The sequence below is a fragment of the Macaca fascicularis genome, chromosome 12, assembly GCF_037993035.2.
Source record: "Macaca fascicularis isolate 582-1 chromosome 12, T2T-MFA8v1.1".
Lineage (NCBI taxonomy): Eukaryota > Metazoa > Chordata > Mammalia > Primates > Cercopithecidae > Macaca > Macaca fascicularis.
Window position 1 is genome coordinate 60,288,699 of NC_088386.1, and position 12,632 is coordinate 60,301,330.

The window sequence follows — 12,632 nt, forward strand, 5'->3', positions numbered from 1 at the left end:
TGTATTCAAAATAGCCTGGGGCAGCAGCTACAAGGTTATTGCAAAAATTTAGGTGGAAGATGGTGGTGGCCTAGACTACTCAGATTCCAGATACATTTTGTAGGGAGCTGATAGGATTGAAGCTAATGCAGAAAGGAGACAGAGACAGAAAGAGGAGCTAGCCAGTGGAAAGGGGCCAGGATTGGAGGGACATAACAAAGTGGCGGGGTTGCTGAAAGTACCCAACAGGAGATCTAAAATGCAAATTTCAATGGTCTGCTATGTGATGTGCTTACTGTAACTCTACAAAGCATCATTCTATATTATTACATCACAATGAATTTTGGGTAGCCTTGGGAGGTGTCAAATAATTTCAGTGGAATTTCGGAAGTAGAAACTGAAAAATATGAATCCAGAGGTGGTGAGACATAAAGTCAGAGCCAGAGGTGGCCCCAAGAACGTAAAACTCTTGGGAGTTTACGATAAGATTATAAAGGGGATTGAACCTTCCAGAAGTGGAACAGGGGTTCAGGCCAATCTTACTTAGATCTTAAGCAGCAGAGTGACCTCGACAAGTTATTTAGGTTCTGTGTGTACACGGATGTGAGCTCCCCTCTAGCAGGACCACATCTTAGTAATCTGTAGGTACTTGGCCAGGTCGCTGTTGTCGAATGAGGAATTTAGAGAAAACAGTGATTAATTCTGTTTGAAAGTCAATGGGCTCAAATGCATAGTAGACTAATACAACTGACACATGAGAAAGCATACTTGTTGAAAGGAGATTCATATGCTTTAGAAAAAAATAACATGGTGAAAGCTCTGTTGCTTTTTATAATTAGTAAGCTTGTTTTGCCTAAGCCATATCTTTACATAAAGGTGAAACATAAACATTAAATAGGGTTAAGATCTTTTCCAAAAACAGCCTCAGACTAGTTTGAATGCTTTAAATATTTAATTGAAGCCTCAGCATTCAGCACTGTAACACAGGAAAGCTGACCCTGACCACAAGATTTTGAGGTTGGGAATTACTGACTGTCTAGCTTTACCATAAAGGAGTCATAATGCTATAAAAGTCGGACATTAACTTTTAAGCAGTTCCTGCATCCAACAGAGACGCCACTGGGGTTAACTAGTCACAAAGTGCACCCACAGGAAATAAAATCATCTCTTGAATATACCTGGATGCCAAACTACTTCTGCCAAAGATAACAACTCTGGTTGGATAATCATCCCCTAGCCGATGCACCTGAAGGCAGTTGGCTAATGAGTTTGACCACGGGATCACCACAGAAAAGATGCCTGTCTTCCTGCTCCCTAAGGCGGGAGCACACGTGAGCAGTCCATCTAAAACTGGAGGCAAATTATTAAAAGTGGAAAAGGATTGAATGAACATTATAATCACTCCTCTATATTATTACACCACATTGAATTTTGGGTTATTTTATTACTCAGCGGAGTCTGCTTTGCATTAACAGTATTTACAGAATTTTTTCTCTTGTAAGATAATATAATAATTTTCTGGAGGGCAGAATTTTTTTTTAAGACTCTAAAAGCTCTTCTTTGAAATGAAGAAATCCCTATGAGATTTCCCACTTCTTTCAGAAATAGATAACAATTCCCTGTATTAGTTTCGTATCTGTACCTTGTAAGTGCACACCAACAACCCAATTATACATACCAGTAATCGTACAGAAATCTTAAAACATTCTCTATTGCTAAGTTTATCAATCTTATGCTAACCCATGTAGTTCATTAATGAGTTCAGGAATGAAGCAGTGCTCTGTCTGTGTGTGCAAGAAATGAAATGTACCAGGTACACAAAACAACTAGACCTAATCTCAAAATTGAGAATGCTTATTATGCTATAAGAAACATTTTGAAGAAAATACATGAAATTAAGATTTGAAGATAATTAGTAATAGGTCAGATTACTAAGCTGATAAGTTCTTAACATACTAAAAATAGATATTACTAAATGTAAAAAACCCCACAATTTTTAGAAAGTAACCACTTTGGACTCTATCTGGTCGTTTATCTTGGGTGTTATACTCACAGCTGATTATAAATAATTACCGTCATAAAAATGGTGATTTAAGAACACACCTACTAAACACACATACATGCCACTTATAAAAACAAAAATACCACAAATACATCTCACTATAACTGGGGCAATTTGAAAATAGACAAAGGATAAAATTTTATTGACATGAAAGATGGAAATCATTAACTGAAAAAAGGAGGTTACAAATAACATGTACAATATAATACCATATTGTTGTAAAAAAGAAGAGTGCACATACAGATGTGTGTACATACATACGTGTATACATAGATGTGCGTGCCTAAGAATAAAAGGCTAGACACTACAACGTTAGAAGTTGCAATCGGCCTGCTTAATGAAATTGCATTTACAATTTTTTGGCTTATCTGTATTTTCCAACTTTCTAAAACATCTAACTATTGCAACTGTAATCACAAAAATTTAAAAACTAAAATTAGGGCTGAGCACGGTGGCTCACATCTGTAATCCCAGCACCTTGGGAGGCCAAGGCAGGACATCACTTGAGCCCGGAGTTTGAGGCTGCAGTGAGCTACGATCACACCACTGCACTCCTGCCTGGGCAATGGAGTGTGACCCTGTCGCTAGAAAAATTTAAAAATTAAATTAAGTTAAAAATCTGAAATTAAAGAGAGTCATTATTATAAAGCGTAGATGCCAGGACAGCAAAGGGAAGAGGGTGGCCCTGCCAGGAACAATGTTCTGAGGACATTTATGAATACTTTGTCACCCCTTTCCCAACCAGGGGAGCAGGCAGGTGACAGAGGCTGACATTCTCCTGGGCTCAGAGCCATGGGGGATATGAGAGGGCAGTGACAGAACCTAGATGACAGGATGATTAAAAACTCAAATACTACCGATTAAAAACTCAAGTAGTACTGTTATGTTGAGGTACTTGCACAGTTAAATGCCAACTTTTGTTTTAAGCAGTTACAGCAGAATAAGGATCTACACCAAAATTTAAGCATCTTGTAGAGTTAAACATGGTTTGTACCACCCTATAGATGTTGGGCAGTTTTTTAAAAAGTACCCTATTATATACATATATTTATCATACATTTGTCATCACTAGACACTTCTCAAACATAAATATGACGTGAGCTTCAGAAATTTTTCTAGATCCATTCTGTTCTGTTACTCTTTTCTTTTTTTAGCAAAAACCCCACACTGATCCAACCATGAAAAAAAGATTTTGTCACTTTTTTTCATAGTCTACTTTTTCCCAATAGGTGGCGCTGTAATCCATGTAAAATGCTCCCAAGCTCCTTCGCGGACCCACCCTGTGCCAGTCAAAGCTCAGGCTCAACTCTGCTGTAAACCGGTGTTATGGGACAGGCAAATCAGGCCGAAAAGCATGTGCGACATGTCTCTGGGTTATTTTATGGGAAAAGCCCAGAGAGGTGAGGTGATTTGCTTAAGATCACACAGCAAGTCTAGAACAAACTGTAAGGAGTTCTGTGCTTTCTTTGTGTTTTCAATTATGACATCTCACGTGTGCTCGAATCAAAACAAATTCCTATTTGTAGTAGGTGCGTAAAAGAAATATCCTCCTCTGTTATAAATGGTGCTTATTTCTTTCTCCCTCTTGTAGGAAAGAAAGTGTGATAGCATGGCCATAGAATGCTCTCTCTACAGGCTAAGAAGGATTCGTGTTAATCTTATCAGATTTCCCAAATTGAACATTTTGCTTTAAAAGTTTAGCCTGGAAAAAGGGAAGAGAAGAAAAAGGAACTAATACCTATTCAATGAGGAATAATTACCTATGAAGCAGATACCCGACTATAAGATGAAGACCTAGAATAATATACAAATGTACCCACATATTTCCTTAATCTATGTGGTTTCTTTTTTTTTTTTTTTTTTTTTTTGAGACGAAGTCTTGCTCTGTCGCCCAGGCTGGAGTGCAGTGGCCGGATCTCAGCTCACTGCAAGCTCCGCCTCCCGGGTTCCCGCCATTCTCCTGCCTCAGCCTCACGAGTAGCTGTGACTACAGGCGCCCGCCACCTCACCCGGCTAGTTTTTTGTATTTTTTAGTAGAGACGGGGTTTCACCGGGTTAGCCAGGATGGTCTCGATCTCCTGACCTCGTGATCCGCCCGTCTTGGCCTCCCAAAGTGCTGGGATTACAGGCTTGAGCCACCGCGCCCGGCCTCTATGTGGTTTCTATATCTGTTTGGTCTATAAGCTCACTTTCATTAAAAATTAACTTTTCCCAAGTACTAGCAGACACCACTGCTTATGCTGTTGTGAAGTACATAGCATCTTCTGAGAAGAAGAGCCACCAGTTCTGTAACAGTAGTATCCTTTAATGTTCATTTCTAGAAAGGCAAAGAATTGCTTTGTCTGGTGAAAAAGATGTTTATCGATTATATACATGATACACATACACACAGAAACAGGTTGAGTATCCCTTATCCAACGTGCTTGAGGCAGGAAGTGTTTCAGATTTCATATTTTTTTCAGATTTTGAAATATTTGCATTACACGAGTTGAGCATTCCTAATCTGGAAATCCAAAATCTGAAATGCTCCAATAAACATTTCCTTTGAGCATCATATTCGCACCAAAAAGTTCTGGAATTTGAAGCATTTGAGATTTTGGATTTGGTATACACAGTCTACATATACATAGATGCACACATTTATATATGTGTGCAAACATATATACATACACATAGACATACGTACACATACATCTGTACTACACTGTATCTTATATATAAATAAAATATTTTAATTCCTCCTTCTTTCAGTCCAACCATCCATGGTATCAGGATACTTAGAAATGCCCAAGAGTTTTCAGGTTAGCATGGCAAGCCCCCTTAATGTAAGCAGGGGCTCACAAAGGCAAGATAGTGGAGACATGGTGACTTTTGGTTATTAAAGAGATGACATCACTAAGAGATTAAAGAGATGGCATCACTAAGTCCTGGTACCAAAAATAGTTAAGCTGGCAGATGGCTGCCAACCTAATTCAGGATAGTCAGTTTCTCCCTGAGCATAAAGTCTATGAGCACCTCCAACCCTACTGTGTTCCCTAAACTGAACAAGCTCTTTTGTGAAAATCAATGCACAAACAAGTGCATTCTTCTGAAGATAACACTGTGGTTATATTTATCATACATTTGTCATCACTAGACACTTCTCAAACATAAATATGACGTGAAAAAACTGCATTAAAATCTTTTCAGAGTTACATATAGAACTCTGTTTATCTAAGAAACCCTCACACACTTAAAATTACTTTCCTTAGTCCCCCACCAAATTCTTGTATTATTCTGTTGAGATTTTTCATATTTCTTTTATATGGTAGTAACAAAGCCATGAAGAAAATTTATTTTTATCATTGAGTCTTCCCATTAGGCAGTTAACATTTATCAGTAGTAGTACATAATTTTCTATTTGAACATTTCTTTTTGTTGTTATTATTAAACAGTTTTGTGAAACAATAGGTCAGCAGCAGCTGTGACACTCAAGACATCCCTAATCGCACTATAAAGATATCCCAAGTCACACTTTTAAGATATACCAAGTCAGACTCTTAAACATCTTGGATTGCATTAAGATATCCCAGAATCACACTTCCAAGATATTCAGAATCACACAACTACTTTAAATCACAAACACTTAAAATAGAAAATTAGTCATAGCATCAATGAGTCATGTCTGAATTATAAAACGACTGCAAACAAAGTCCCTAAATGTAACCCCATAGTAAAAACACTGATATACAGGCTGGGCAATGTGGGGGAAATCCCATCTCTACAAAAAATACAAGAATTAGCTAGGCGTGGTAGCACACGCCTGTGGTCCTAGCTACTTGGGAGGCTGGGGTGGGAAGACTGCTTGAGCCTGGGAGGCAGAAGCTGCAGGGAGCCCAGATCTTACCACTGCACTCCAACCTGGGTGACTGAAACCCTGTCTAAACAAACAAACAAACAAACAAACACACTGATATAAATTCTACTCTCAGAAAAACTCTTCAGCCCTAAACAAAATTTAAAAAGCAATCAAAATCTGGGGCATTCCTACCTTGCTCCCTGCCTGGAGAAAATATCTTTACTTAAAAGATTCTGGGTAAACAACTAGGACTCATTCCAAGTGCTTCTTCACACCATTTATGTTGCTACCTCCATCTACACATAAGTGTTTAGGAAGACAATATTCATTTTGATAAATTTATGAAATGCCTACTACATTGCAAGAAACTGTGCTAGGCACTATAAAGAAAAGTAATGATATTCTCATGGCTCTGTAGTTTCTTCGAAAGCTAAGACCTACACATACATTGCAGCAAAAAACAGTATGTAATAAATATGATATAAAGTGTCAGAAGAGTTTGGAAGCCAGAGCTAATTCTTGATTCCGGGGAGATCAGGGAGCCTTTATATAAAATATCTCACCTGAGCTATATAAACTAACTGTAGAAAATGAGGGTAGTGAGTTACACCAGGGGGGAAAAAAAGTTCATAAAAGTATGGAGGTGAAAGAAATAGAGTATTTGTAGAAGAACAAAGGAAGAGCAAAGAGTCATGTGGTGAAGCTTAAGATACACAAAGGAGGGCGGGGCACAGTGGTTCACGCCTGTAATTCCAGCACTTTGGGAGGCTGGGGGTGGTGGATCACCTAAGGTCAGGAGTTCGAGACCAGCCTGGCCAACATGGTGAAACCCCGTCTCTACTAAAAATACAAAAATTAGCTGGGCATGGTGGCATTCACCTGTAATCCCAGCTACTTGGGATACTGGGGCAGGAGAATTGCTTGAACCTGGGAGGTGGAGGTTGCAGTGAGCTGAGATCCCACTAATGCACTCCAGCCTGGGCGACAGAGCAAGACTCTGTCTCAAAAAAAAAAAAAAAAAAAAAGAAAGAAAGAAAGAAAGGAGAGTGGTGGTGAAGGAAAAGCCTACTTAATTTTGGAGGAGAAAATAAGGTATCCCAATCTCCAGGCTAGGTAGTTTGGACTTCTTTAATCTGATATTGAATTGCTGTCCTGCAGTCTTTTATCAAAGGTAGTACCACAAACAGAGAGGCATTTTAGATTAATCTGAGGGTGCAAGGTAAATGAAGAGAGCCAGGGTTAAGAAAAGCAGTTCCCAATTAAAAACAAAACAAACAAAACAAACAAACAAAAAACAAGGAAGCCAATCAATAGGTGCCAAGCCCTGATAGTATTTCATTTAATCATATTTAATCCTATCAATTCAGCTACAATACATTTTCATAGATAAAAAAAAAACTACAGCAATTCAAAATAGTTGGTGGCCCAGAAACACAAAGCTGATTGATGAAAAATTACTCAGATTTAGGGACCTGAGGAGGCAAACATGCTGGAAGGAGGGTAGCAAAAATCTAGGGTGCTTGTAAGTACAAATGTAGGAGAAATGTCTGATGCAGAATCTATCAGGTATAAAGAAAAAATAGATATGATGAAAATTTAGACATGAAGAAAAATGCAGCATCCTACAGAACAGTCATAAATTAGACTTGAGGAGGATGAAGAACTAATTCAGTTAAAGAGAAAGTGGATAAGCTAGATGTTTTAAAAGGTAGTATTCAAATAAGGAACCCTAAGATCTAAGAACTGGAACAGTTTTAAAATGATGAGATTCCACCATTCTCTGGTGGAAATAGGGAAGCTGACCATGGATCTCCGTTTCCAGAGTTGAGGAAAGAGAAGAAAAGTTAACTCGGGGTGGCATGTGGAAAAGTCTAAAATAAATATGACGGGTGACAGGACAGAGAGAAAAAACATGCTCCTTATATTAAAGTCACTAAGGTTTAAAAAAAAATCTGAAGAACCCAGAGATTCACTTATAGCAAGCAGAGAATAAGGCAATATAAATAGATGACTGGTACATCCCCAAGAAGAAATTCTGAAGAGTATATGTGATGAAACCAGCATCACCTGTAACCCTGAAGAACTAGAAAAAAAGGGTGACTTTTTTTTTTTTACTTACTTTGAATTCAGGAAAAATAAAATAAAATAAAAATAAAAAAAGGAATTGCCTTTGTTACCCCCAGCCAGATCCATTATCCTTTTAAAACCAGAGTAATATTATTTCAAGAATTGATGATAATGGTCGTTGTCTCTAACTTTCAAGATGCCTTTCTCACACGTACGAGGCCATCCACGGTTGCAGATGGGAGCCTACCAGAGACACAGTTTTCTCAATCTCATAAACAGGGTTCAATGTGTGATCTCCAAAATGACTTTCAATACAAAATAAATGGCAAAATGCAACTTCCTCAAATGTAATCAGAGCTAAATAACACTATATGATTTGCTAAAGCTGAACTATTTTGTTTTCATGTACTTTAAATAATCTGTAAAGTTACACATGATTTTAATGATACATCTTAAAATTAAGGGTACCTTAAATGAGGTTTTCTAGACAAAACCAGACTGTAAGAATGCAATACCCAACATATTCTTTTCCTTATACACAACACACACACACACACACACACACACACACACACACAGAGAGCGCTCAGGTCAAAACAGCTTAAATTTCTAAAACAGGATTCCTGATAACAAATAGGCAGTTGAAGGTGAAAGAACAAGACCAAGTCTATAGTTCATGTAACTTTCCATTTCAAAGTGAAATGGAAAATTACACTTGGCTTTGTTCCATTTTTCCAATTTTCACAAAGGTATTTAAAAATATCAGTCTTCTAAATCACATCTTTCCTTTTTGCTGGGATAAAGTTTGATTTTACTTTTCTACTTAACTCACCCACATTTTAAATAAATTAATTAAATCATTCAATGAAATAAAAAAACTGCCAATTAATTTACAGACAGATTTAACTGTTTTGATAAATACAAAAGTATTTAATAAAGAGTAATACAACTCTTAAAATTAAGAGTTTTGCAAACTTAAAGAAGCGGCTTAAAGAGGGAAGAAAAATTTGAGAAGAAAAGGATAGGATTTTCCTTTGGGTCACTGGGCTTGTTTTGTAAGTTCGGTTTACAAAATCAGTATAACTGATGGCCATTCCTCCAGGAAAGGCTTATTTTTAAAAACTTGTTAGATAACTAACGAGATATGAAAGGGTTCCAGATTTCAAGACATTTAATTGGGCTTGTGGAATTCACAGCACTGATATTAAAACATTGATAGAAAAATTTTAACACCATTTTAGCACTCTTTTTTTAACAGGTAACTAAACTGAGTGATAAATGAAGCGTTTTCTCAAAGAACAAACATCAAGACATATATCACAGAGGCTTTCAATGGTGGAATAAGAAGGGGGAGGTCTTGATATTTCATTCACTCCAGCGTACCTGCCATGAACAGTAGTAGATTTGATAACGTCCCCAGGTAGGACCACTGAGAGTTCAATGTCTTTATCTATCATGTTTTCTTTCTGTTCCATGATGAAAGCAGTGGATTCTACAGAATCAGCAGCTGAAGAGACATCAGCATATTTGGTCTCAGCTGGAGGAAGTGGTGCCTTGGCTTTTGGTTTTCTCCTAAAATATAAATAAAACACAAAAAATACAAAATATTTTATTTTTAAGGTAACTTTTTAATATGATCCAATTTTATAAACTCATATATATATGAGTTTATATATATATATAGCTGTTTTTCACATCTAGAAAAAATGTTCTAAAATGTTAACTGTTAGTGTCAGATGGTCAAATTCGGATTTTTTTTTTTCCTTTTCCAGTTAGCATTTTGTTTTGGTTTGAGTACTATGCCTATATTACTTGGACGTAAAAAGAAACATGATAAAGAGATTTTACACTGGCCTCTATTACATTCAGTTACTGTGTATTCACTCTAGCAAGTCAAGAGGAAAATTTATTTTCTTTGATGAGATAAATTACAAAAATCCTTAATGTTTCAGGATAAAGATCAGTATCTCACTCTCTCATTTCACAGTAACTCTTACCTTTGGGTCTTTCATCCTATTTGTTTCCGATGTAGTATGTTCTGCTTCTCCATTCAGACAAACCCTACCTTATCCTTCAAAGACTAGCTAAATCCACCCTGCTTGCCCCAAACTACCCCTTCCACAGAATTTCTTCCTTCTTTGAATTAATATAGCACATACCAATTCCATAGATGTAACTTTTTAAGTATTTTTTTCTGGGTACCAGTTTCAACTCTCTATCTACACTTATCACTCCCTGCAAAAGAAGAAGCATGAAGCATGCTAGCCAGATGTGGTGGCACACAGCAGAGATTCCAGCTACTCAGCAGACTGAGGTTGAGGGATGCATTGAGTCCAGGGGTTTGAGTCCAGCCTGGGCAACATGGTGAGACCCTAACTCAAAGAACAAAAGCAAGAAAGATGGCTGCATTTCCCACTGCACATAGATGGCTATATTTCCCACTGTACCTAGCAATGAACTATGATGGCTTGTTTGATAAATAGTATATCTGCTTCAATGAAAAACATTACTAATAATTTTCTAACAAATATTTTTGTGTCACTAAGACAACCTCTTAACTTATAACAGGAATAGTAGACATTCTGAACTTACATTGGCCAATCCAAAGATCTGATGGGTTGAAAAAGTAAAATGTGAAAATAAACTATAAGTAATGACATATTTATGGTTTTATTTGAAACACTGTGAATTAAAGTTTTTGAAAATATTACCTTTATAAAAGGCTAATTGGTTTTAGAAGAATGAATACTACTCCTTTCCACTCAGAAAAATATAGATTTCAATTCTTCCCATCCTTACTTGCTAGGCAAACATTAGAACCAAACAAGATCAAAAGGCTTCTTCGTAAGTAAATATATAACATCTACCTATTCGGAATTTTCAAAATTTAAGGTCTCATGACTCCAACTCCTTTAACATATGACTCATCATGAAAAGATTGAAGCGAGGTTCCTACATTGTACATTACAAGCCCTTAACTCTTAGTGGTATAATAATAGAACATACTATACTTCAGAAAACACTTATTTTACAAGAGCAACAAAACTACATTTTTTTCATTATACTTTATGTTCTAGGGTACATGTGCACAACGTGAAGGTTTGTTACATATGTATACATGTGTCGTGTTGGTGTGCTGCACCCATTAACTCGTCATTTACATTAGGTATATCTCCTAATGCTATCCCTCCCCCATTCCCCCATCCCACAATAGGCCCTGGTGTGTGATGTTCCCCTTCCTGTGTCCAAGTGTTCTCATTGTTAAATTCCCACCTATGAGAACATGCAGTGTTTGGTTTTCTGTTCTTGTGATAGTTTGCTGAGAATGATGGTTTCCAGCTGCATCCATGTCCCTACAAAGGACATCAACTCATCCTTTGTTATGGCTGCATAGTATTCCATGGTGTATATGTGCCACATTTTTTAAATCCAGTCTGTCATTGATGGACATTTGGGTTGGTTCCAAGTCTTTGCTATTGTGAATAGTGCTGCAATAAACATACGTGTGCATGTGTCTTTATAGCAGCATGATTTATAATCCTTTGGGTATATACCCAGTAATGGGATGGCTGGGTCAAATGGTATTTCTAGTTCTAGATACTTGAGGAATCGCCACACTGTCTTCCACAATGGTTGAACTAGTTTACAGTCCCACCAACAGTGTAAAACTGTTCCTATTTCTCCACAACCTCTCCAGCCCCTGTTGTTTCCTGACTTTTTAATGATCATCATTCTAACTGCTGTGAGATGGTATCTCATTGTGATTTTGATTTGCATTTCTCTGATGGCTAGTGATGACGAGAATTTTTTTATGTGTCTGTTGGCTGCATAAATGTCTTCTTTTGAGAAGCGTCTGTTCAAATCCTTTGCCCACTTTTTGATGGGGTTGTTTTTTTCTTGTAAATTTGTTTGAGTTCTTTGTAGCTCTGTATAGTAGCCTTTTGTCAGATGAGTAGACTGCAAAAATTTTCTCCCATTCTGTAGGTTGCCTGTTCACTCTGATGGTAGTTTCTTTTGCTGTGCAGAAGCTCTTTAGTTGAATTAGATCCCATTTGTCAACTTTGGCTTTTGTTGCCATTGCTTTTGGTGTTTTAGACATGAAGTCCTTGCCCATGCCTATGTCCTGAACGGTATTGCCTAGGTTGTCTTCTAGGGTTTTTGTAGTTTTAGGTCTAACATTTAAGTCTTTAATTCATCTTGAATTAATTTTTGTATAAGGTGTAAGGAAGGGATCCAGTTTCAGCTTTCTACTTATGGCTAGGCAGTTTTCCCAGCATCATTTATTAAATAGGGAATCCTTTCCCATTTCTTGTTTTATGTCAGGTTTGTCAAAGATCAGATGGCTGTAGATGTGTGGTATTATTTCTGAGGGCTCTGTTCTGTTCCATTGGTCTATATCTCTGTTTTGGTACCAGTACCATGCTGTTTTGGTTACTGTAGCCTTGTAGTATAGTTTGAAGTCAGGTAGCGTGATGTCTCCAGCTTTGTTCTTTTGGCTTAGGATTGTCTTGGCAATGCGGGCTTTTTGGTCCCATATGAACTTTAAAGTAGCAAAACTACATTTTTATAAACTGTTACAATGAATAAAAGCTTATAAAAATCCCTGTAAAGAAGAATGCCCCCAATTTCAAATTTCAGTTTTTAAATCTGCAGAAATTGACCACTCGTGTATAACAAATATTTATT

The 12,632-nt window shown here is 37.2% G+C and overlaps 1 protein-coding gene across 38 annotated transcripts in view; it reads right to left on the minus strand.

Annotated features, from left to right (window-relative positions):
• Positions 1-12,632, minus strand: part of COBLL1 (cordon-bleu WH2 repeat protein like 1) — a 194,026-nt gene that overhangs the window by 84,099 nt on the left and 97,295 nt on the right. For all 38 annotated transcript variants that reach the window (XM_074009326.1, XM_074009344.1, XM_074009325.1 and 35 more), the window contains one exon: positions 9,330-9,518. In XM_074009326.1, coding sequence (XP_073865427.1) covers positions 9,330-9,518 — 189 coding nt within the window. The remainder of the gene's footprint in view (positions 1-9,329; positions 9,519-12,632) is intronic.